This window comes from Microcaecilia unicolor, chromosome 6 (assembly GCF_901765095.1).
Source record: "Microcaecilia unicolor chromosome 6, aMicUni1.1, whole genome shotgun sequence".
NCBI classification, from domain to species: domain Eukaryota; kingdom Metazoa; phylum Chordata; class Amphibia; order Gymnophiona; family Siphonopidae; genus Microcaecilia; species Microcaecilia unicolor.
Window position 1 is genome coordinate 161,336,313 of NC_044036.1, and position 25,016 is coordinate 161,361,328.

Here is a 25,016-nt window from a genome sequence, read left to right on the forward strand (position 1 = left end):
GAAAAGTTCATTTTGAATAAGGAAACCTGATGAAGATCTATTAAAAAAAAAAAGTCTAAATGCGCATTGGGAATTAGACTCTTTCTCTGCAGCTTTTGAAGCAGGGATTTTGACAAGATTTTGAAGCTTTTAAACATGACATGAACAATAATTAAATATATCCTTCAGGATCACATACATGCTAAATTTTTACATGTTTTGTTGTTCTTGTTATTTCAGGTGTGTTTCAGTTTGGAAAATAAATATGTACTCATGATTTTTGAAATAATTAAAAAGTAAAATATTTGTTGTGGCTGATATATTGAACCATGGGATTTCCCACAGGTTTACAACAATTTTCATGTCAAATTTGCTATGCAATCAAAGAGCTACCTATCAAACTTTCACCTGAAATGTTGCTATCATTCCAGCTCAATAAAGATAACTACCCCTTGAAGGCTGTTTGTTTATTTTCCATAAACTAGCTAGCACTGGCTTTTGCTGAAAATCAGAATTAATAACTGATAATCACAATGTTACATCACGGCAACTCATTAAGGGCTAGACTTTTACATTTATTAGAATTTGGGGGCTAGAATTATCACTGCACTGTTGCATTAGTATATGCTAAATAACACTCATTTCTGTTCTTTATTTACCACTGCACCCATTTTATTCAATGAAGCCTATTTATATATCATATGCAGTAGCTTAGTAGCACACTTTAGTAACTCTAGCCCTAGTTTTGAATTTAAATACTGTAAAATTTGCATGTAGCAAACACAAACGTTGACTACACCACCAAAAAACCCCTAGAAACATTTACAAATGGAGCTTTGTTCATTTTTGCAAGTGAAGAACATTTTAAGTGTCTGCAGGTTAGTAAATTGGTATTTATGTTAGGTCGAGCAACTGAAAACCGAATTGAGACTGTCAAGGTTCATCTTAGGAGGAGACTGCACTGGTTGTACAGCTAAGTAATTAGAATTGATGTGATGTACAACTAAGAGGAAGTCTGTGTACAATGAAAAGAAATGAAATCATCATTGAAGGAAGAGCAAAAGGTAAAACTTCAGTGAAAAATTCTGGGCTAAGCTTAAATATGGCTTACTAAACATGGGCAGTTACTTATGAAAAGACCGACTATCCCCCATATTCTATAGATGGTGCCTTAAGTTATGCGAGCTAATTTGGCTTGTGGCCAAATTGCGTGCACAACTTAATTGATTGACAATCTAATCAGTGCCGCTAATTGGACCTTAATAACCAATTAGCAGCACTAATTGGCTTGAATTAGAAATTACACGCGCAACTTTCTAGGTGTATTCAATATCGCAGTACACATAATTTCTACTGTGCACAGTCAAAAACGGGGGTGTGGAATGGGCGGATTGTGTGCGTTTGAAAAAGCTATGCGCACTGTTATAGAATACACCCGATCTGCTCCTAATTTAGGCACAGGTATTTAGGCCTGGTTTTAGGCATAGTTTATAGAATCACACTAACCATGTGGTTTTACACCATCAATTTTTAAGGTGCTATATACAGAATTTCCTTCCTTTGCAAAATGCTGTTCAGTACTATACTGGTATAATTTACATCTGGATCTTTATGTTTTTAGCACCAATCTCAATTATTTGTGTTTCTATTATGTTCTATACAACATTTCCAATTCACACAGGCACATAAATCTGACATAAGAAAATTCAGTAAAACTCAACGTGCAAAGAGATGAGATGAGTGTCTAAGGGGTCCTTTTACAAAGATGCGGGAAGCACTACCATGAGCTTACTGCACCTTAAAAGGGCTTACTGTGGGATGTGCTCAGGTGTCCTGCGGTAAATCCCAAATGTATGCCTGCTACCCACATGCTAAAAAATATTTTGTATATTTTGAGTGAGGGGACATGTCTGTGCTAATCAGCTAGCGTACACTAAGGACTAGATTCTACAAATAGCACCTAAAAAAATCAGCACTGAAAAACCGTGCATAATGTTAGGAGCAGTTTATAAACTGCGCTTAGCACAGGAACCATAACCACATTTAGGTGTGACTATTTACACCACAGAAAACCTGGTGTAAATTAGGAATGGATCTCCCTAATTCTATAAAAATGTACATAGACTGCAGGAATATCTCTAACCCACCCATGCTCCTCCCATGACTGTGTCCCCTTTTTGAGTCTAATGCACGCATAAATTCTAATTATTGCCAATTAGTGCTGATAATTGCTTATTATCCAATTATCAGTGCTCATTGGCTCATTATTCAATTAAATTGTGTGCACACCTGAATTTAAGCACACAACTCAACGTGCAGGATTACAGCATGAGCCTTACTGCCTACAAGATGGGTGGTGGTAAGTGTTGCCGTGGTAGCTGTTTTAATGGCTGCGCGCTAATGATGACATTAGCGCATGGCCATTAATACCAAAAATAGAAAGTCAGCCATTTTACTGCGCTGGTACAAATGGCCTTAGTGCATGGGAAAAACTCACGTAAGGACACGCTAAGGCCATGTTCTACCACAGCTTTGTAAAAGGACCCCTAATCAGCTAACTGCTTCCTCATTTCTGAAAATAGCGCCCATTGTGTTCAATGTTAACCTGATGTCACTGGCAAAGAATGACTATGGACCTTAAAATATGAAAATCTGATATCCAGAAAGTTCTTGGGGAAACCATGATTTTGTTTTCTGCACTTGGCATATGGGTATACTGATGAGAAGGAAAGGAAAGCATTCAAAAATAGCCTGGTAGACAATAAAACACTTGATTCTGAAATAAATTCATTAAAAAACTCTAGTCAAAAAATATGTATTTAGGGTACAAGATTAATAACTTCATAAATGAAAAACCACTTGTATTGTCCAGGTGCAATTTTTATGGTCCACAAGGGTCAACTACCTAAGAATTAATTGTTAATAAAAGTTAAGGGCTCTGTTTACTAAGGTGTGTTAGCATTTTTAGCACGTGCTAATGATAGAAACACCCATAGCATGCACTAAAAACACTAACACGCCTACATCATGACTTAGTAAAGAGGGCCCTAAAAGAATTATCTGTAAGTTAATGTTCATAATTTTTTAATATGTAGGATGATAATTACTTTTTGATATAGGATTGGTTGTTACTTACATTAACTTCAGTTATAGCAATATCAACGACGCTACCAACAACAATTAAGGCATCAAAAGTGTTCCATGCATCAGTGAAATAGTGCTGTTAGGCAAGAATTCAGGGGAAAGAGAAGGAGGAAAGAACAGGAAGAGAGAAACAAGAAAAGGATAGAATTACAAGAGAGAAAATAATCACGCTTTGTCTTTCAACATACTGCAACTTTCTACTTCATGTCTGAGAAAGCAGAATTTGACATTAAAACATTTTTGGACTGGTTATATTCAATATAGTAATAACACTTTGCTGAAACTTACATCTTTTCAGGCTTAAAGGCCAATGTACTAAGCTGCACCAAAACTCGCAAAGGTGAGTCCACAAGCTAACGTTTTTGTTAGTTAAATGGGATCATGCATGCTATTTGCCCTTTTCGCAGGTGCAATTTTTAAATTTGTTTTTTGCAATGAACTGCAACTTTAGTGCACATCATACCTTTTCCTTTGGATGGGGCCCTTTTACAAAGGCGCAAAAGGACCTACAAGCGTACAACATGCGTCAAATCGGCATTACTGCCCAGCTAGCACGTGCAGCAGTTGGTAATTCTGAGTTTGATGCTCGCCAAAAACCCGCTGTAGAAAATAATTTTCAATTTTCTACTGCGGGGGCATTCCCGGCAGTAATCGGCAGTTGGTGCCTGCTGGACGGTTACTGCAGGGTAACTCATGAGCCCTTACCGCTAAATCAATGGGTGGCGTTAAGGACTCAGGCAGTAAGTAGATGCGCGCTGGTTTTCATTTTGCTGCACGTCCATTTCCCAGCCCCAAACCCCCCCTTTTTTCCAGAAGCAGTGGAGAAATGGTCCAGCGCGTGTCCAATACATGTGTCCACAATACCGCAGACCACTTTGTAAAAGGGCCCTAGTTTTTACATAAAGTGTTTAATATTTAATCAACTCGATCAACAACCTTTCAAAACAAACAACAAAAATCAATGCCAATGAGCAGCTATGATGCAAAATTATGCTTAGTAGCTCATTAGTTATGACTGCACTATTAAAACTACGTGAGACAAAAATACTTCATAAAAGCAATAGTACCAAAAACTTAAGGGAGGTTTTCTTAAGCATTTTGCAATAAAGTCCATTGGCAAAATGTGTGTGTTACTTATCGATTGTGCTCAATTACAAAAATAGTTCAATTGAAGATTAATGTGCAAATGAAATCAAAATATCTAGCCCGTTTTCCTGAGATTTGGCAGAGCTTAGTCTATTAGCCTCTTAGGCAGTTATATTAATGGTATGATCACTATTTTTTTGCTCCTGTTTTCTTTTATCTTTAAAAAAAATGCCATAACGTCTAGATTTCCCAAACATGAAAAGATTTAGAAAGTTCACATTTTCACATCATAGAAAGAAATAAAGTACCAGCAAGAAAATATTCATGTGGAAATCTGTGACTTGTCCAGAGGAGGGAAATAGAAGGAAAGAGGCAGGAGCTGTGGAAAAGCTGGAGTGTACTCACATCTGCTTCACTGAGAGCGACATCAACAATGCTGCCGATAACGATGAGAGAGTCAAACGTATTCCAGGCATCACTAAAATAGCCCTGAACAGAGCAGGTGGGATGCAAATGTTCATGGTTACATGGGAAAACGTCAGGAGAATAACATTTGGAAATTCTACTATTGCATATTTCTGGGGTTTTGGTGGTGGCACGGGATTGGGGCGATGAGAGGGCAGGAAGGGTAACAGAATTATTAAATACAAATAAAGAATAATGAAAACAATAAAATGTAGACAATGCAACACGGCTAAAGGAAGGAAAAAAAACAGAAAATTGTATTTGCATGATCTATAATTAGGGCTTCTATTTTAGGTAGTTATAAACTGTAAATTTTGCTCCTTATTTTCCACCTAATCAATTGAGGGTTGTTTGAAAGTACATAAATTATGTTTTTCAGCATTTTTGTGACACAGGTACTATTGCTGGGTACTTTTCCAGTTCATTGAAAAATGTGTATTTTTGGAGCTGAGGAGTCAACAGCATGGAAATTGCACAAAAACTGAGGGGAGGAACCAAGGCAGGCCCGGGGAAGACTGGAAGAAGTTAAGGTTTTGTGGTATTTATCCAATAAATACCTTTTTTTAAATGGGGGTGTTTTATTTGTGCTTACTGGTTAAACCTAAAATCAGAAGCCTTACTTACAGGACAATGCTAAGAAACACCAATGGAATGTTTTCAAAACTCAGGCAAGCAGATTTTGGCATTACTATTTCAAACAAATTCCAATTCAGGCAATTTTACTGACATGACAATTTGCATATTTTGAACAAAATGGCTGCCCTCAGAACCCCTCGGTATTACATAGGGATCCAGTTACAATGAATGATCAATCTCAAGAGTAATTTCCATAAACATTTTTTGCCTAAATCTCAATAATGTCAAACTCTGCCACTGAAATAAAGAAGCCCTCTTAGAGCGTCCAGTAAATCAACAGCATAACTTTGTTCACTTGTATAAACTAAACTTTCACTATTCCTTCCACGCCTTAATTATGTATTCTATAACTACATGCATAGATTAATTGTTTTAACAAGCTGTTAAGCGTTAACAGCTCTTAACAAGCAATAACGAGTGCTAAAAGGCAAACATTAGAATTTACGCACATACATCGCTAAGCATATTCTGTAATGTACTGTGCCTAAATTCTAATGCGCACAGTGAAAAAGGGGCAGGCTTAGGGGTGTGGAAATGAGCATTTCGTGTTATAAAATATAGGCCAGTGCGTGTAAATCTATGTGCAGGGATTCACACCAGCTTTTCACTGGCGTAAATGGACGCACATAGGTTAAGTCGCATGAACTACACCTAAGTGTATACTAAATACTGCATGTAGACTTACACATGGTATTTAGAATACGTTTAGGCATAATTGCCTAACCCATGTTAATTTTAGGCGCCATATATAGAATCAGACCCACAGCATCAAGGCAGAGCAAGGGCACCCTCTCTTAATATACAGATGGATGTGATATTCAGCTGCTATTCCATATAGTAAAGCAGTTTAAGTAACTATGTAGATATTGCTACTGTTCAGGAGCAGACTGAGAATGGTCTGGACCCCCCACCCAACTGCTGCCCGATAACCCCCCTACCACCGCAGCCGACGCCCCCCTGTCCCGGTCCTACCTGAAGGGCCCTGGTGGTCTAGTGGCCTCTGTGGAGGGGGGGGGGGGGGAAGCATGTTCTTTCCTGCCTGCTGCCGCTATTCCCTGCCTGCCCACGCTGCCGTGTTTTCAAAATGGCAGCCGAGACTTCCCACGGTGGTCTCAGACGCCATTTTTAAAATATGGTGGTGCCAGGCAGGGGAAATAGCAGCAGCACACCGGGCAGGAAAGCACATGTCCCCCTCCCCCCTCCGCAGAGGCCACTAGATCACCAGCAGCACGTCTTTAAAGGTAGGATTGGGGAGGGCTGTAGTGTGCAGCGGGCATCCGGGCAGAGCCTCTGGGCCCTCGGGCATTGCCCGGCTGCTTGAATGGTCAGTCTACCCCTGCTACTAGTACTACTTAGCAGCAGTCAGTGCTGTTTACAGATATTCAGTTCTGCCACATCTACAGATAGCAGCACTGAACATATGTAGACTATTTAAATGCATCAGCCAGCATTTTAAACATATGCTGACTGTGGAGCTTAGATATTACAACGGAATTGATAGTGAATTCACACAACAGCAGCCATGACAGTGCTCAGTGTTTGACAATTTGGAAATGGAACACTTTTAAAAACTTACAAAAATAACTTCATTATACCCTGAAAATGTTAGTTGATTGGGAATTCATATTTTCAAATTTATTCTGGCATGGAATGGCATCCTAACCTTTTTTTTTCTCCATCATACACATATGATGTAACATGAATATTTTTCAAGCATTATGTAACACCAAACCCAAACCAAAATTTAAACAGAAAAAATAGTAAAGAAGGATAATGATTTGTGGAAGAAATAAGTATATTATATGCACATTATGAGGGTAATTTTAAAACAGGGCACCTTGCTTCAGAGAGTAAGTGGGCACTATTTTATAATGACATCTAGGCATGCATGTGTCGTTATAAAATAGGAGAGTAAGCATGGACACGTACATCTGCTTCACCTAGATTATTCAAGTCTGTGCATACATCAGTGTATTTTATAATCCATGCACACATATCTGTGAGCTCTGCCTATATTCTGCCCCTGTACCAGCAAAGCATACACCCTTGTGTTATGGCGTATACTTTTACACCAGTTAGTATGTTACAAGAGGCCATTAATGCATGTAAGTCAGCCTTTTACCCGTGAAAATGGTTTATCAAATTACCCTCCAAATGGACAAGTCACAGCAAACAAAACCTTCTCATGCATGTATTAGGAGTGTTTAACACTACAATTGCCCAGGATGAGATCACTTACTAGCCATCTTTCCTTTTTTGCTACACACAGCTGATTGCATAGGTGAGAGAGTAAGGCTTTCAATAAACTTGATAGATGAAATATTTATTTAATTTCAATTTTGTAGAGTTGTTTTGATGGTCACTTGCCAAGAATGGCTTTTACCAATTTCTATAGTGACATTTTTTCCAGTCTACTTTAGCCAAGTAGAACATAGCAACTGTGCTGAGATTGCCCTTACAACATATACTCAAAGTTATTACTGTTCTTCAGAAGCGATGAAGGGCACAAGACATGTCTAATCATATTATAACATTTTATATAATCTAATACATTCAAGTTAGTAATAATCAAATGCATATACTATCCATCCTTTCTAATTACACCTTAAAACAATTATCCCCTTAATTCTATAATCTTGTGCACACGTTTTTTTTCACTTAGCATGCAAACCTCTGAATTCTATATAGTGTGACTGAAATTGCGCATTCAAGTCCGGTCGTATTCTGGATTTCCATGTGCAATTTAATTACTTAGCAAGCCAATCAGTGCTGATAATTGCCACTTAAAAATCAATTATTGATAATAATTGGCATTAATTAGAATTTACGCACACAACTTGCTAGGTGTATCTGTAAAGTGGTGCGTGCAAATTCTAATTTGCATGGCTATGGGCGTGGAATGGGCAGACCGTGGGCATTCTGAAAATCTGCGCACATGGTTATAGAATACACTTGCTCCACGCCTCATGTAGGCGCTGCTATTTACACCAAGATTTACTTGGCATAAATGAATGCGCCTAGAGTTAGGTGGAAGCATGGCAAAAACGGACTAATTTGCATATGGCTTGAGCAAATTTGAGTACATAGCATACCAATCCCACTTCCTAGCACCTAAATTCTGCAATTAGATTTAATGCAAATACTTTTAAAACTTATTTTTAGCACTTTTAAAATTTCAGGGGTCAGTGCAAGTCTCTTTGGTGTGAATTGCTCATGTTGCTATGCCACTGATGGAGAGTGAGGGTATGGTCAGAAGATTGTTGTCTGCTGAGCAGAAGCAACATAAGGGAGTATAAGGAATGAGATTATTGAGAGAAGAGGGGGCTGAAGGGAGATGGCATTTGTAGACTTGTGTGGTTGGAACATGAGTATTATTAAGAAAGAGCCAACATGGATTTAGCAAATGGAAATCTTGCGTTACCAATCTATAAGCATTTTTTAAGAGATGCTCTTATACAAACTAATCTATTCTTATAATAAAAATCGGATTTATGAACTTTTGGAAGTTGTGAGCAAACATGGATTAAGGGCACAGATGATATAATATACACAGATTTTCAAAAGGTATTTGCAAAGGTCCTTAATGAGATCATCCAAAGGAAACTAAAAAAAACATAAAACATGAGGTAATGTGCGATTAGGGACTGGAAACTGATAGGGAACAGGAGGTAGGATAAAATGGTCATTTTGTCAAATGGAAAGAAGTGCAGTGCACCAAGATGTGCTGGAACCAGACCTGAATATATTGCTTAATGACCAAGGCAACTTAACCACTGGACCAGGTGATAAAAGGCACGAAAATGCCTAGCGTCTGACATCACCGCAAGTTAAACTTTCCTTTCTTCCTCTCTGAGAGTCTGGCATCTCTCTCCTTCTCTCCCCACTCCTCTGGACCAGTGTCTCTCTCCCTCCCTCTTCCACTGTGGTTCTGTACACTTTACTTTGGTTACTGGAAGCGGCAGCAGAATGAATAACAGGCTGCTTTCAGACCGCCCCTGTGACTTCCCTCTGCTGCATTCTGCCCACAGGAAATTGCATCAGTGGAGGTGGGACACAACAGAAAAAAGACAAAGAGGCGGGCTGCTAGGTAGGGTGATCTGGATTGGCTACTGTTGGTAACAGGATATTGGGCTTAATGGATATTGGTCTTTCATTACACCTACTTCAAAGGAAGTGTAAATGTGTGCGTGTACTCAAATATTTGAAAAAGTACACATATACATCACAACTCCACCCCTAAATCACCCCTAGATCTTTCTTTTTTTAAATTGGCTAAACTTCAAATCTCTGGGATAATTTTAATAATAGGTTACAAGCTAGTAATGCGTATCTCATGCCTATTCATTCTAACCTTTCTGAAACTGTGTTTATCAGGATAGCTTATGAGAAGTCCCCAGAATAGAACTTACAAACCTAGTACAGAACAACGTAGATTCAGAAGTGTGATATGCTGAGTAACTACAAGTAGGACAGAGAGATATATGGAAATACCACTGATCTGTATATCTCAGCTCAACACCAACAATATATTGTAATTAAGGACTGAGTTGTCCTGATCTTTCACTATAAAGCACAACACAGCTTCTTACACATAGAAAAGCATTTTGTAAATATAAAAGAAATTTAAATTGCAATTTTAGTTTCTTACACCAGCCTTTAAGAGCAGATCACTTGATCACAATTTTCAAAGGGATTTTTATGGGTAAACAGGGGATGACCCACTGGAAAACTCATTTGAAAAGTATCCTTCTCCCTAGAGGATAAACGTTTGCATGCTCTGAATAGCATGTGTCATAGAAATATAGAAAATGAAGGCAGAGAAGCCCATATGGCCTATCCAGTCTGCTCATCCATGCCGTCTAGTATCCCTTCCTCTCCTGTAGAGATCCTACGTACATGTTCCAAGCTTTCTTGAATTCGGTTACAACATCTCCACCACTTCCACTGGGAGACCATTCTACGCATTCACTACCCTTTGCATGAAGAACTATTTCATTAGTCTGTCCCCTTTCATTTCATTCTATACCCCCTTATTTCAGAGATCCCTTTCAATTAAAAGAAACTCGCTTCCTGTGCATTTGTGATGGAGGTATTTATATATCTCTATCATATCTCCCCTCTCCCGCCTTTCTTCCAAACTATAGATTTTGAGATATTTAAGTCCATTCACTTTATGATGAAGGTCACTGACCATTTTAGTAACCACCCTCTGGACTGACTCCATCCTGTTTATATCTTTTTGAACCCGTGGTCTCCAGAACAGTATACGGTAGTTTAAATGAAGTCTCACCACAGACTTACAGAGAGATATTATCACCTCCTTTTTCCTGCTGGCTATTCCTTTCCCTTTGCACCCAAGCATACTTCTGGCTTTTGCCATCACTTTTTCTACCTGTTGGCAACCATAAGATCATGATGTACATTATAACCAAGTCCCACTCCTCTTTTGCACACAGACGTACCTCATCCCTTAGGTTTTTGTAGCCCAAGTGCACCACCTTGCATTTTTTAGCATTAAATCTTAGCTGCCAACTTCTGGACCATTCTTCACACTTTGCTAGGTTCTTTCTCATAGCTTTGCTAGGTCCCTCGTCCTTTACCCATTTGAAAAGGGAGATGGAGATGAGTAAGGTGGGGGCAGGAAGAGAACATGCAGGACTGTCATTCGAAAGCCTCGTGCATACTTTCTGGTACATCTGCAGCTGCTGCTTCAGAGCAGGTGCAAACATATAAGCTGAAAATGGAGCCCTATTCCCACTGCCAGCCACACTTTCAAAAGGGAATCCCTGTGCATATTTTCTGTTTGATAATAAGTTTGCAGTTCCATACTGAGTTACAAAATGCTCCCTCTATAGCAAAATATATCCTCATCCTCTGTGATACGTTTAGGAATTATTTGCAAACAAGACTCCTCTATAAACATAAAATGGGAGTCAACATAAATATGTGGCTTTGGTTGTTTATAGATTCTTTTACCTGTAATCAGTGCAATAAAATGCTGCAGAACTATAGGCTGTTTTTCTTTCTTCAATATATATATTATAGTAACATAACATAGTAGATGACGGCAGAGAAAGACCTGCACGGTCCATCCAGTCTGCCCAACAAGATAAACTCATATGTGCTACCTTTTGTGTATACCTGACCTTGATTAGCATCTGCCATCCTCATGGCACAGACCGTAGAAGTCTGCCCAGCACTAGCCCCGCCTCCCAACCACCAGCCCCCCCCCCCCCACCGGCTCTGCCACCCAATGTCCGCTAAACTTCTGAGGATCCCTTCCTTCTGAACAGGATTCCTTTATGTTTATCCCACGCATTTTTTTAATTCTGTTACCGTTTTCATTTCCACCACCTCCCGCGGGAGGGCATTCCAAGCATCCACCACTCTCTCCGTGAAAAAAGTTTTCTTGAGTCTGCCCCCCTTCAATCTCATTTCATGTCCTCTAGTTCTACTGCCTTCCCATCTCCGGAAAAGGTTAGTTTGCGGAGTAATACCTTTCAAATATTTGAACGTCTGTATCATATCACCCGTTTCTCCTTTCCTCAAGGGTATACATGTTGAGGTCAGCAAGTCTCTCCTCATACGTCTTGTAACGCAAATCTCATACCATTTTTGTAGCTTTTCTTTGCACCGCTTAAATTCTTTTTACATCCTTAGCAAGATATGGCCTCCAAAACTGAACACAATACTCCAGGTGGGGCCTCATCAGCGACTTATACAGGGGCATCAACACTTCCTTTCTTCTGCTGGTCACACCTCTCTCTATACAGCCTAGCAACCTTCTAGCTACGGCCACCGCCATGTCGCACTGTTTCGTCACCTTCAGATCCTCAGATACTATCACCCCAAGATCCCTCTCATGTAGGATTTGTATTAGGGGCCCATTTACTAAGGCAAACTGAAAAATGGCCAGTGGTAGCATAGACGCGTTTTTGGCCATGCGCAGAATCATTTTTCGGTGCACCTGTAAAAAAATGCCTTTTTTAAATTTTTGCCGAAAATGGACGTGCGGCAAAATGAAAATTGCTGCGTGTCCATTTTGGGTCTGAGTCCTTACCGCCAGCCATTGACCTAGTGGTATGGTCTCATGTGGTAACTGGGCGGTAACAGTCTACGTGTGTAAAATGCCAATTACTGCCCGATTACCGTCTGCACGCCAGAAAATAAAAATATTTTCTGGTGTGTGGGCATGCGTAAAAAATAAAATTGCCACACAGGCCATGCAGTAGCTGGGCGGTAACTTAGAAATGCCACATGTTGGGCGCGCATAGGCGCTTATGCGGCTTAGTAAAAGGGCCCCTTAATTACTTCAAAACAACCCTGAAACTAGAACAGTAAAAACTATTAATTCTACACTTCTTCTTATTTTAGGAAACATTTACTCTAAAATGTCGGATAAAATGTTACCAGATAGCTGCACAGGGAGAGATTGCAAGCCAATTCAAATGGGTGCCAATTAACTTCAATAACTGGCCATTAGCACCCAATTATTTACGATTCTGAGCTCGTTGTTCAATTAATTTGTGCACACATTTCGGAAACACATACAAATTTGGTTGTGCAAATCTGGGAGCAATATTTATTTATTTATTGCTCTTGTATCCCACATTTTCCCACCTCTTTGCAGGCTCAATGTGGCTTACAAAAAAATCTGTCATGGCATCACCATTACAGGGTACAGAGATACATTTGGAGATATAAAGGTATCGGTAATATAGAATCTGGGTATTGCAGCATAAATGTATGCGCCAAGTTATAGAAAGAGGGAGCTTATGCATATTATTGGTAGATTTGCAGCTTCTTCGTCTCCCAGTTTTTACAGTATTATCTCAAAAGAAGTAAAAACTTGCAGAATATGCACTTTTGACAAAGATAAGCCTTTTAAAAAAATCGCTACTTATTCAATATTTGTTATCCTGCTGCTCCAAATAATGAGTCACTGTCTTTAATTGTTATCATACAGTGCTTCTAATGGCAAGCGATAATTATTTGTTTAAAAACACCACCTGTTCATGACCAACCAATATTCAGTGACACATCAATGATTTTTAAGATATATAGACCTAGCATCTGCCTGAAGTTATATTTCGCATCTTCTGTTAGAGTCTATAGATCTTATGCAGGATTGATTTGTAACACTCACCCTCTCTTTTTTATGTGAATATAATACTAGCATAAAATGCATCCCATTTTAAACTGAGCTGGAAATGTAAACTTGTGCTCTTTTACCTTCGGTTTGAATGCTATAATTTTCAAAACCATTTCAACAGTAAACACAGCTGTGAAGACCATATTCAGGACATCCATTACATCATTAAAAATTCTGGACTGTCCGTAGTGCTGTGGATAAAGATAATGACAGAAGGTTTACAAAAGAATGTAAAGGCTATTAATTTGAACAGATGACGTGTTTACATCAGTATATGAAATACGGTAGAGTAAAACAAGGTCTTATACAAATGGCAATGTTAAAAATAAACTACAAGTTCCATAAAACCTACTACTCGGACCACCTGGCTTCTATAGAAAATGTGGTGGACAGGACAGTGAACGTAAAAGTTACTGCAGAGAGAAGCAAGGTGAATTTGGGTAGCTTGTATGAAGTGGCACTTGTGACCCTGACCACAGAGGTATGGCTGCATCAGACCTCAAAGATGGCTGGAGTAACCTTCATAGATTGACCACTGTTAGAACCTAGCCTTCAGTGAGCATGGTGCGGGGGAGGCCGGATGTTTTGAACAACAGCCATGCTGTTTTTGGTGGCCATGTATACTGTTAAGAAAGTTTGGAGATAAAACACGGAGGGACATCTGAGTGCTGCATTTACTGCTGCTCTTTTAAGAATCACAGAGGAGATAACACAAGGCATCATATTTACTTGCATTTTGCTCACACCTTTTTCAGTAGTCCCTCACCATGTCCCACCCTCATCTGATGTAACTTCCTGTTTCCACAAGGGCGGGGCACAGTGAGGGAGGGCCCGAAGGGAGGCGATCTTCCGCTTTCACACGGAGGTGAGGCGCTGCTCGCTGGCGCTGCCGATTTGAATGCAGGAGGCCTGATGGCGGACGGAGGGGGGCTGTCAACGGGACTGGGGGTGGGCAGGTGGAGACTGGGGACTGCGGCGCCGGTGGCCTGGGAGCAGGAGAGGGAGGCGACAGTGGTAGCGGGGGCCCCGGGGGTGGCCTTGCCCCAGGCCCGGCTCAGTCTCTCGGCGGCCCTGGTTCAATTTATCTTACACATACATCTTACACAGAGCGCTAACCTACAAATTTGCCAGGCATCATCATCATATAAAACACGAGATGGACCAATTTTTGATTCTCTTGCTAATATGCCCACTCCTAGAAATGAGTGGTAAGTGCTAGGTTAAATGTTTTGACTAACACCTTGATTGAAAAAAAAATGTGCCCACCCTTCAAATAACCTATGCATAGCAAATGTGGGACTTTTATAACCCTAATGTACTTCTGATTAATGACATCATTAAAAAACATTCTGCCCTATTATTCTTAGTAAGTACTTTAATCTAGTTCTTACCTGCATTGCCAAGCAAAGTGTATTCAGCATGATGAGTACAAACATGACGTACTCAAACCCAGTAGAATTGACCACGTACCAAAACTTGTATTGATAAGGATTTTTTGGAATGTATCTACGCAGGGGACGTGCTTTCAAAGCATATTCTACACATTGTCGCTACACAAGGGAAAGAAAATAAATATTACAAATGGAATTTCAGGCTCTCCAATCAGTTGTTATCAAATCCTCATGCATCAAAATTTGCAAAATCAATTGTGTAAATGCTTATAATGATGAACTGAAGAAGAAAGACAATGGAGCCATGGGTAACTTTGCTGGAAGAGAGGAACCTCAATTGGCCTATTGAAAACTGACAAGAGTTGAACACCAAAATGTTGGTTGTTAAAAGGGGTGGAAAGGAGGGTGGCAAAAAAGGTTTGGAAAGTTTTGACAGTTTCTTACCACATATAAATAAGTGGCAAACAGTTAGCACACTTCAGCATGTGCTGTCACCTAAGGAATTAAATTTAGCCTCCCCAGTTTTGGATTTATGTGACTTTATAGCTGAAAATTTAGGGCCATGCTTACTAAGGTGCGCTAGCATTTTTAGTGCATGCTAAAAATTAGCACACGCTAATGCTAGAGAAATCCATATATTCCTATGGGTGTCTCTAGCATTAGCCTGCACTAATTTTTAGCACACACTAAAAATGCTAGCACGCCTATAGCACAGCTTAGTAAACAGGACCCTTAGGTTCTTTAATTTGCTTGAACTTCTTCCCAAGTTTTAGGCATCTATGGGTCAATATGCGAAACGATTTAACTGGCCAGAAACGGCTCCTGATTAGTTAAATTACCTATTCAGGGCTAAGTGATCATTTTCAGTGGCACTTAACCGGTTAGTGCTGAACTGAAAACCGGCTATTTTGGGGGTATTCCAGGGGCAGAGTCAACACTTAGCCGGTTAAGTACCGATATTCAGCATTTAACTGGGCAGGGTAACCATATAAATAGGACCATATAAATGTTAGTCCTATCTTTGGGACTCTTTTACAAAGCTTAGGGCTACCACAGGTACAGAGCATACCAAATCGACACTACCACCCGGTGAGCATACCCACCTGGCAGTAATTTCAAAGGGGTGGTGTTTACAGCTCAGGCAGTTAATAGCCCTGCTCTACCTTTAATTCTAGCGCATGGTCATTTACTGACCCCATTAAAAAAACCTTTTTTCCCCAGACACGGTAAAAACAATGACCCAACCTGCGCCAAAAACATGTGCCCACACTACCACAAGCCACTTTTTACTGCAGCTTAGTAAAAGGTGCCCCATAGCTGATTAAGTGCTGAATAATGCACTTAACTGGCTATGTCAAAAGATGCCAAGAAAAGCACAATGGACTTAACCAACTACCGACCAGTCGCTTCTATCCCACTCACAACAAAATTGATGGAAGGCATTGTGACAAAACAACTCATGGAATACCTGACCAAACACTCAATTTTACATGAGTCTCAATCAGGATTTCGATCAAATCATAGCACTGAAACTGTACTAGTGTCGGCAATGAACTCATTCAAAAAAACGATTGCAACCGGCAAGAACATACTCGTACTACAATTCGACATGTCCAGTGCCTTCGACATGGTGGATCATGAAATTTTGTTACATTTACTAGAGTACTTTGGAATCGGAGGCCCAGTTCTCAAATGGTTTGAAGGATTCCTTACACCAGATCCTACCAAGTAATAACGAATACGGACAGATCGCCACCATGGACACCGGAATGCGGAGTTCCTCAAGGATCCCCCCTCTCACCAACTATCTTCAACCTAATGATGACACCATTAGCCAAACTCCTAGCCAATCAAAACCTTAACCCCTACATATATGCCAATGACGTTACGATCCATATCCCGTTCAAAAGTGACTTAAACGAAATAACCAACGAGATCAACCAGAGCTTCCAGATCATGCACTCTTGGGCGGATTCATTCAAGTTAAAACTCAATGCAGAAAAAACTCAATGTCTAGTCCTCACCTCCCAATACAACACAAATAACTACCCTACAATAACCACCCCCTACTGCACACTTCCTATCTCAGAAAATCTGAAAATTCTTGGAGTCACCATTGATCGAAACCTCACTCTCGACAGCCACATGAAGAATACAACGAAAAAAATGTTCCAATCGATGTGGAAACTCAAAAAAATAAAACCTTATTTCCCAAGAAATATTTTCCGCACCCTAGTACAATAACTAGTAATAAGCCACTTGGACTACTGTAACGCTCTGTACGCAGGCTGTAAAGAACAGACCATCAAAAAACTCCAAACAGCCCAAAACACCGCAGCCAGACTCATTTTTGGAACACATAAATACGAAAGTGCGAAACCCCTAAGAGAGAAACTGCACTGGCTCCCGCTCAAGGAACGAATTGAGTTCAAGATCTGCACGACTGTACACAAAATCATTCACGCAGATGCCCCACTCTATATGCTAAACCTAGTGGACTTACCGCCCAGAAATGCCAAAAGATCGGCCTGCAAATTCCTCAATCTGAACTTCCCTAGCTGTAAAGGAATGAAATACAAACAAGCTTATGCTACTACCTTTGCGTACAAAAGCACACAGTCCTGGAACGCACTACCCATGGCCCTGAAAACCATGACCAATCTAACCAGCTTTCGCAAAGCTTTGAAAACACATCTCTTCAACAAAGCTTACAAAAGTCACCCTCAATGAATCAAATCATTCCTTAAATCACCCAAACACACCAAAGATACCTATCACACGACCTACCTAACACCTTCCATCTAAATCCTCTCTCAACTCTGCGTACGATCGACTGCTTTTAAATCATGTAACGATGTTATCATATCTACACTCTGTAAGCCACATTGAGCCTGCAAAAAGGTGGGAAAATGTGGGGTACAAATACAATAAATAATAATAATAATAATGTGTTAGCTGGCTCTGCAAACCCCAAAATTCAATGATAAAGCCCAGACATGGCCCTGCACTGAAATTTCCGAGTTTTACAGTGGTAACTGTCAGCAAACACTGAATGACACTGACTGAATATCGGGCACGTAAGATTTAAGTACCAACCATTTTCTGAAAATTGACCATTATGTAATAATCAAAATGCCCGTCAAACCTGATTTTTATCCAGCTCACAGTTCTTGTACTCCTTCTCGCCTTGCTCTTGAAATGTGACAATCACAAAACCAACAAAGATGTTCATCATGAAGAAAGCAATTATGATGATGTAAATGATGAAGAAGATGGAGATCTCCACTCGGTTGTTATAGATTGGGCCGACGTTCTCTCCGTTGGAGTCTATCGCTTTATACAGTAGTCTGAAAATAACAGGAGTTAGATTTTAAAATGCAAAACTTTTGCTTTTGCAGCTCGGAAAATAACGTCATTTTGATTGTTTGAGGAGAATGCTAAGACCCCTGAGGGCTTATCAAGGAGATCAAAGAGAGAAGGAACAGTTAGAAAATCAAATAAAGAAAGCAGGAACTGTTCCAATAAATACCAAAAGGGGAGGGCATCCAATAATCCTAAACTAAAAATGTTTACAACCAAATGCACACATATTTATAATAGAGAAAAAGACCTCAGTTAAAAAAGGATTCTGTCATAGGTCAAAAAGCTTCACTTTAACAACCTTGTGCAAAACATCTATTATATTGTCAGGACTGCTATTCTACTTACAAAAAAGTCCCAGAAAATTTTCAAACCAGAAATTCAAATTTAATGTAGAATTCAATAATCTAATTCATGAATTTATCTGTTCAAGTTTCTGTGAAGACCTGAACCACATCAGCAGTTAATCTTTCTGGGGGCTTTTTCTTTAAAGTTTTTATTAGCTCATATCTCAGCCCAGAAAACATTACCCCCCTCAAAATTCAGCCTGTGCTGGTCACAGCACTTATCTGAATACCAGCACTGGAAATGTAGGCACTCGAGGAAATTCTATAAATGGCACTCAAAGTTCGACACCGGCAAGATCCCACGCTAAACTAGCAACCTGCAAAGGACACCCTTTATAGAACACTAGTTTATTTAATACTCCAAATTATTTTCAATTTCGGAAGCTTATGGAAACTTACCCAGACCTGCCAAGACTCCTGCTTTCGTGGCTCATCTCCCTCACTCCCGCAGGAGAACAGGGATCTCCTGCTGAACAACCTCTATTTCCAGTGGTGTGCTGGGTCAGAGATGGGGGGGGGGGGGTTCAGGGCGGAGGTACGGGCAGGTTGGGCGGAGCTTGAACAGTTCTGGGTGGAGTTACCGGCAGGCAAGAACTGTTCCAATAAATACAAAAAGGGGAGGACAGACCCTGACGCAGCAAAAGCCAAACATGCCGCATGTCGGCCAGTGGTCCTGTTGTTTATGACTGCAAACAAAGCTAAGTCATTTTTGTAGAAGTCTTTTCTTTTTATGAGATAAAGATGTGAACTCGTTTAAAAGTTCCTAAAAAGTCTGTAAAAATATTCAAAAAAAATGAAAATAATGAATTTCATTTAAAAGTCATTTTGGACCTGTGAAGAGGGAAGGTGAGCTAAGAGATGTTCTGGCTCTTATGAAATCAGTCGCCGCTGAAGTCCAAGACTGTTTATGTAAAAAATTCATGTCTATATAAAAAATTTTGGAATTAAATTTTTAGTCGCTGGGCTTTTTTGGGACTATCTATTGTATAATTAGCCCCTGTCTGCTTGATGAGATAAACCTTTAAGTGTGTCCTTTGAAGTTGATTCGTATGACAGTTACGTGGGCATTAAACTAGATAACACTAGTACCTGGATGACTTTGGGAACTGCCCTGACTCCATTCCTGGGTGGCCCTGGTACTAACCAGAATGTACTGCAGCGGTCAGAGCTGATATTTAGTGGTATGATCTGCTTAGTGCCAGGATTATTTACAGGGAAGTTCCTGGATATTATATGTTAAACCTCAGAAATCTACCACCCAGAAACAGTACCAGCCTATCTTGAACTTACTTAAATTTGCATTATCCAGACTGCAAAGGTCTTAGATACAAATCAACTTATGCATCCAGCTTTTCTTACATAAGTACACAGCTGTAGAACGCTCTGCCCAAAACCCTGAGATCTATTCATAACCATCTCAACCAGGAAATTACTGGAAACCAACTTGTTTAAGAAGGCCTATCCCCTGACCCAAATTAACTTTCTAAATCCTGCGACACAGAAAAACTATGGACCGTATTGGACTTCTGTCAACAACCCCTCTTTATTTCTTTGTTGCTCTATGCTTATGGTTCTTCCATACTGTTTACTATATTGTGTATTTGTATTTTATCGAACCGGAGCCTGCCTCTCCGGTATTGTATAAGCCACATTGAGCCTGCAACTAAGTGGGAAAATGTGGGATATAAATGTGTTAAATAAAGAAATAATCAGTGATAGAGCCACTCAATAGGATTTATCTGGATAGGAGCGTTCCAACCTCCTGAATTCCTCCTGAATATCAATCCCTATATTTACCATCAACATGACCTGTGTGTTAAGTGTAAGGCATGGCTCCATTCATCCCCTAACCAGTCCTCATCCAGTATAGCACTTCCCGCTAAATAACTTCTCTGATCGCCCACGTTAAGGTAGCAGCAGCCATTTCCAGAAGGCAGTTACAAGAGGCAGCATCAAGTGGGCTTCACTCCTGTCCCCAACACCCCCCCACTGGACCTACAGATAGGCCTGGGGGGTCTACCTAAACGGTGGGAGAGGAGGTTTGGGGGATGGGGATGTTCAGGGGGGATTTGGAGATTAAGAATGGTGGCAGGCTAGGAGGAGGGGGAGGGGAGGAAGCAGGCTGCTTTGGGGGACACTGTTTTTGCTATCAGGACTTCTAGTCAAATAAGCCTACAAGCAAAATAGCACATAAAGTATATTAAACGTTTGCAGTTACCACATATTAATGACCAACATTAACATGCAGTAACTGCAAAGATTCTCCCGTAAACGTTGATGGTGCTCCTGTATAATCAGACACCGCATGTAACAAGCTGCTGTTCAATAGCAGAAATAGATCTGAAATACACGGCTGCGGTGGTGGTCCCAACTTCCCCCCCCCCAATCAGTACCCCCACTCTTATCCCCCTGCATTCTGCACCCTCACCCCAACCCCAAGTTCCAACACAATAATGGCCCTCTCCCAAGCCTGACCCTCCAACTCAGACTTGGCCCATAGTCAAGCACCCCAACCTCCTTAAAAATTTGGGCCCCTCCAAGCTCCCAGCAATAGTCTCTCAACCCCCCCCCCCCCCAAGTACAATCCCATTCACCTCTGCCTACAATCCCCCCACTCCCCTCAACCCTCAACTCTCCCATGACCTACATGGGGTCTGCAGGGTACTTAGGTAATCCACGGTGGCAGTAGTCCCTCTTGGCTGACACCCAGGGTGGTGCCTCCTCCATGATGGTGTTTGACCCCCCTCAGTAAGTTACATGCATCCCTGCCACTTCTAACACACCCACACTTCCACCAGGTCTATGGCTGGTGCAACTGCGAGTGCATAAATGCAAGACAGGTCAATACAAGGTTATGCTAGTATTTCATAACGGAATCTGGTACCTTGATGCTATTACAGAATAGGTGCCCAGTTGTAGAACTGTCCTCAATTGTACACTGGCTTCCTTGAGATTCAAAAGAGCTATGAATAAACACATACTAAGATCTTCAGGGATCCCATAAGTAGCATTGTGTGAGATTATGGCTGTAATTTTTGGTTTCATCATAAAACATTATCCAAGTCCCCAGGCTAAGAATTTCCTGATGTTAACTATTCACAGAGAAATCACGTCAAAGATTTTACAGTTGCCAGCAATGGAAACCATGGATTTAGAACACAACAGTCTTAAACGTAGGCAAAATGGTATGATGTAAGTAAATCAACTGGTCTGCTACATTGCGAAAAAAAATGCAGTTTAAAATGCAATAATCAATACCACTCACGCAGGCCAGCCTTCAAAGGTAGAGACAGTGAAAAGAGCCATCATTGCAGACAGAACGTTGTCGAAGTTGAAATCACTATTGTACCAGATTCTCTCTTTTACAAAGGGGTTATTAAAATCTCCATCTTTATAAACGATATAGCTTCCCCTGCAAGGAAATTGAAACGCAGAGATGAAATGTTCATAAATTGTAATTCAACAGTGTCACATGCCATCATGCAACATAGTTTTATACATGTTTACTAAATGATTTGAAGTTAATAGATGTTACATTTAAGATAGAGCATCTAGACAATTTAGTTGCTTTCATAAATGGTTTTAAGTTATTGATATTGAGCAATAATTATTGAAGAAGGCAAGGTACTCTTTCTGACCTGACAGGATCTAAGTATTTAGATAAGTGTGCAAGATCTCGTTTGTCACGGCTTGTCTGAATGATCTTGGGCATACCGGGGAGGGGGAGGGGGAATCTATAAATGGCACTCAAACATGGACATAAGAAAGGTTGAGCACTATGGAGGTGATTCTATATATGGCATCTAAAAAACTCGGTGCTGAAATCAGTGCTAAGTACATTCTATAAGGCGCCGATTATAGAATATGCTACGCCTAGTTGATATCTCAGTGCCTAAAACTACACGCACCCAGTTAAACCAACGAAAATGTAACGTTAATCCCAGCGCATAGATTTATGTGCATTGGGCCATATTTATTTTATTTATTTGTTACATTTCTATCCCACATTTTCCCACCTATTTGCAGGCTCAATGTGGTTTACATAGTGCCGGAAAGGCGTTTGCCATTTCCAGTGTGAACAAATACAATGTGATGTTGTGATAAGATGAAGTTTAAATGGCGAAGTCACAGTAATAGTGGAAAAGTGGGAGAGTAGTGTTGTGTTCATACATGCTTCGGTCTTCTTGTGTAGACAAGGTCAGCCCTTTAAGTTGGATCGGGAGGGTATGCGTAAATTTTGGAATACCCATGAAATGCCTATAAAGGATGCGCGCCCTGTTTAGCATTAGTTTCTGTGCCCAACTCTGGGCACCAGACTTACGCTTGCAGAAACGTCATGTAAATCCTGGTGCCCACGTTGGTTGCAGAGGCTCATTCTTCTGTAACACTGTCTGCAACTGTTTTGGATGTCCATGCCCCTCCCAAGGCAACGTCCCCTTTTGGGTTGCATGCTGTGGGATTTAGATGCCTAGTGTTATAGAATGGTGCACAGCCAGATGCACGTGCAAATCTTATTTGGTGCCAATTAACATCAATAATGGGTTGTTAGCATCCAATTATTAGTATTTAATAGCTCATTAGCCAGTTAAGTTGTGCGTGCATCTCAGCTGCACACCCAAATTTGGGCACCATATATTGAGTCCAAGGGATTATGCTATCTCCAGAGCCCTGCTGTAAGCAAAGCATTTGCCTTAATGTGATTTTCCTAGTCAATAAAGTAAGCTTGTTTTCCTTGTTCCTTATTCTTTACTGGTGATGTCCTTGGCACCTTTGATAACACAAGAAGCAGACAGACCAGAGGCATCAGAAAACCCAGGGCCGCAGCTTCTGTATCCTTTCTCCTTGACAATGTATTGCCGTTTATTTAAGAGATCCTGAAGTCATACAGAGCAATTCTATAAATGTGCCACTTACATACATAAGAGGCACCAATAATGTGAAATTATGTGCATATGTGCACTAGGCAGCAGCAGTGATCCTAGGTCGGCTGCCACCCAGGACAGATGGCCAATGCGCACCCCCCCACCCGAGTGCAGCACGACACCCCCCCAGCACATCAACCCCCCCCCCCCCCGGCGTACATTCTTGGCTGCTAGGAGCAGCCGCGCGGCTCTCGAACCCGCTGTTTCCCTGCTCCCTCTGCCCCGGACCTGTTCCGGGGCAGAGCGAGCAGGGAAACAGCGGAGCCGACAGGCGTGCGGCTGCTTTCTGCACCCCTCCAGCGGCCTGCACCCGGGGTGGACCGCCCCCACCACCCTTCCTATGCCGCTGCTAGGCAGTATTCTATATGGAGCGCCTAAGTGCAAGGAGGATGTACACATGGGCAGAGCATGGGAAGGCCTTGGGTGTATCAATAAGTGACTCACGCAACTTAGAGAATATTGTCAGTTATGCATGTTGCATGGCACACTTGGCACTCGATTCTATATATCAAGCCTAGAAATGAGGCACTAAAACAAAATATGCCTAGGCGTATTTTATAAAGTATGCCTAAATTTAGGCATACATTATAGAATAATCCAAACTTTCCATGTGGTTTATAGAATACGCTGAGCACCCGTCCATGTGAATAAATTTAGTTGCGTGCAGTTTCGTCAAGTGAAATTTGGTGTAAATGTCTATGCCTAAATTACGCGCCAACAGGTGTATTCTATAACATGCATAGATTTTAGAAACACCCATTATCCACCTATTCCACGCCCATGGCCACGCCCCCTTTTCAACTATGTGACTTGGATTTTACGTGTATCACATTATAGAATATGCTTAGACAGTTATCCTCATAAATTCTAATTAATGCTAATTAGTGTCAATAGTTGCTTTTTAAGTGGCAATTATCGGCACAGATTGTCTTGTTAAGTAAATAAGTTGCGTGTGCAAATCCAGAATATGACTGGATTTGCGCAAGCAACTTAAGTCGCGCTATACAGAGTCCAGGAGTTGGTGTGCCAACTTATGCCAGCCATTAATGTGGCACAAGTGGGTATGCCTAAATTTCAGCAAGCTAAAGTGACTTTATGCCCACTTAAGTGCCATTAGAGAACTGGTGATAAGCGCACCAATATGGAGGCACTAAGTTAAAGAATTACTTCCTAGATTTTCTTGAACTCTCCGCAGTTCAGCTAGTGAACCTGTACTGCATGAGCTGCACTCAGATTAGAAAAAGTGTAAATTGGAGACAAAACAGGAGAGGCAACAGCAGTGGCGTTCCTAGGCTGCCTGACACCCGGAGCGGATCGCTGATGCGCCCCCCCCCCCCGCCAACCGGCGAAATTACATCCTTCCCCCCCCCCCAATGCATTTTTACCTGCTGGGGGGGGGGGGGGGGGGTGCCGCGCGCCTGTTGGCCGAGTCTGCTCGTTCCCTCCCTGCTGCTCCCTCTGCCCCGGAACAGGAAGTAACCTGTTCCGCGCAGAAGGAGCAACAGGGAGGGAATGAGCGGACTCAACCAACAGG

At 41.0% G+C, this 25,016-nt stretch overlaps 1 protein-coding gene across 1 annotated transcript in view; it reads right to left on the bottom strand.

Annotated features, from left to right (window-relative positions):
* Positions 1-25,016, bottom strand: part of CACNA1D (calcium voltage-gated channel subunit alpha1 D) — a 384,574-nt gene that overhangs the window by 106,367 nt on the left and 253,191 nt on the right. The window contains 5 exon segments of the mRNA XM_030205472.1: positions 4,615-4,698; positions 13,543-13,653; positions 14,854-15,012; positions 17,999-18,200; positions 21,826-21,972. Coding sequence (XP_030061332.1) covers positions 4,615-4,698; positions 13,543-13,653; positions 14,854-15,012; positions 17,999-18,200; positions 21,826-21,972 — 703 coding nt within the window.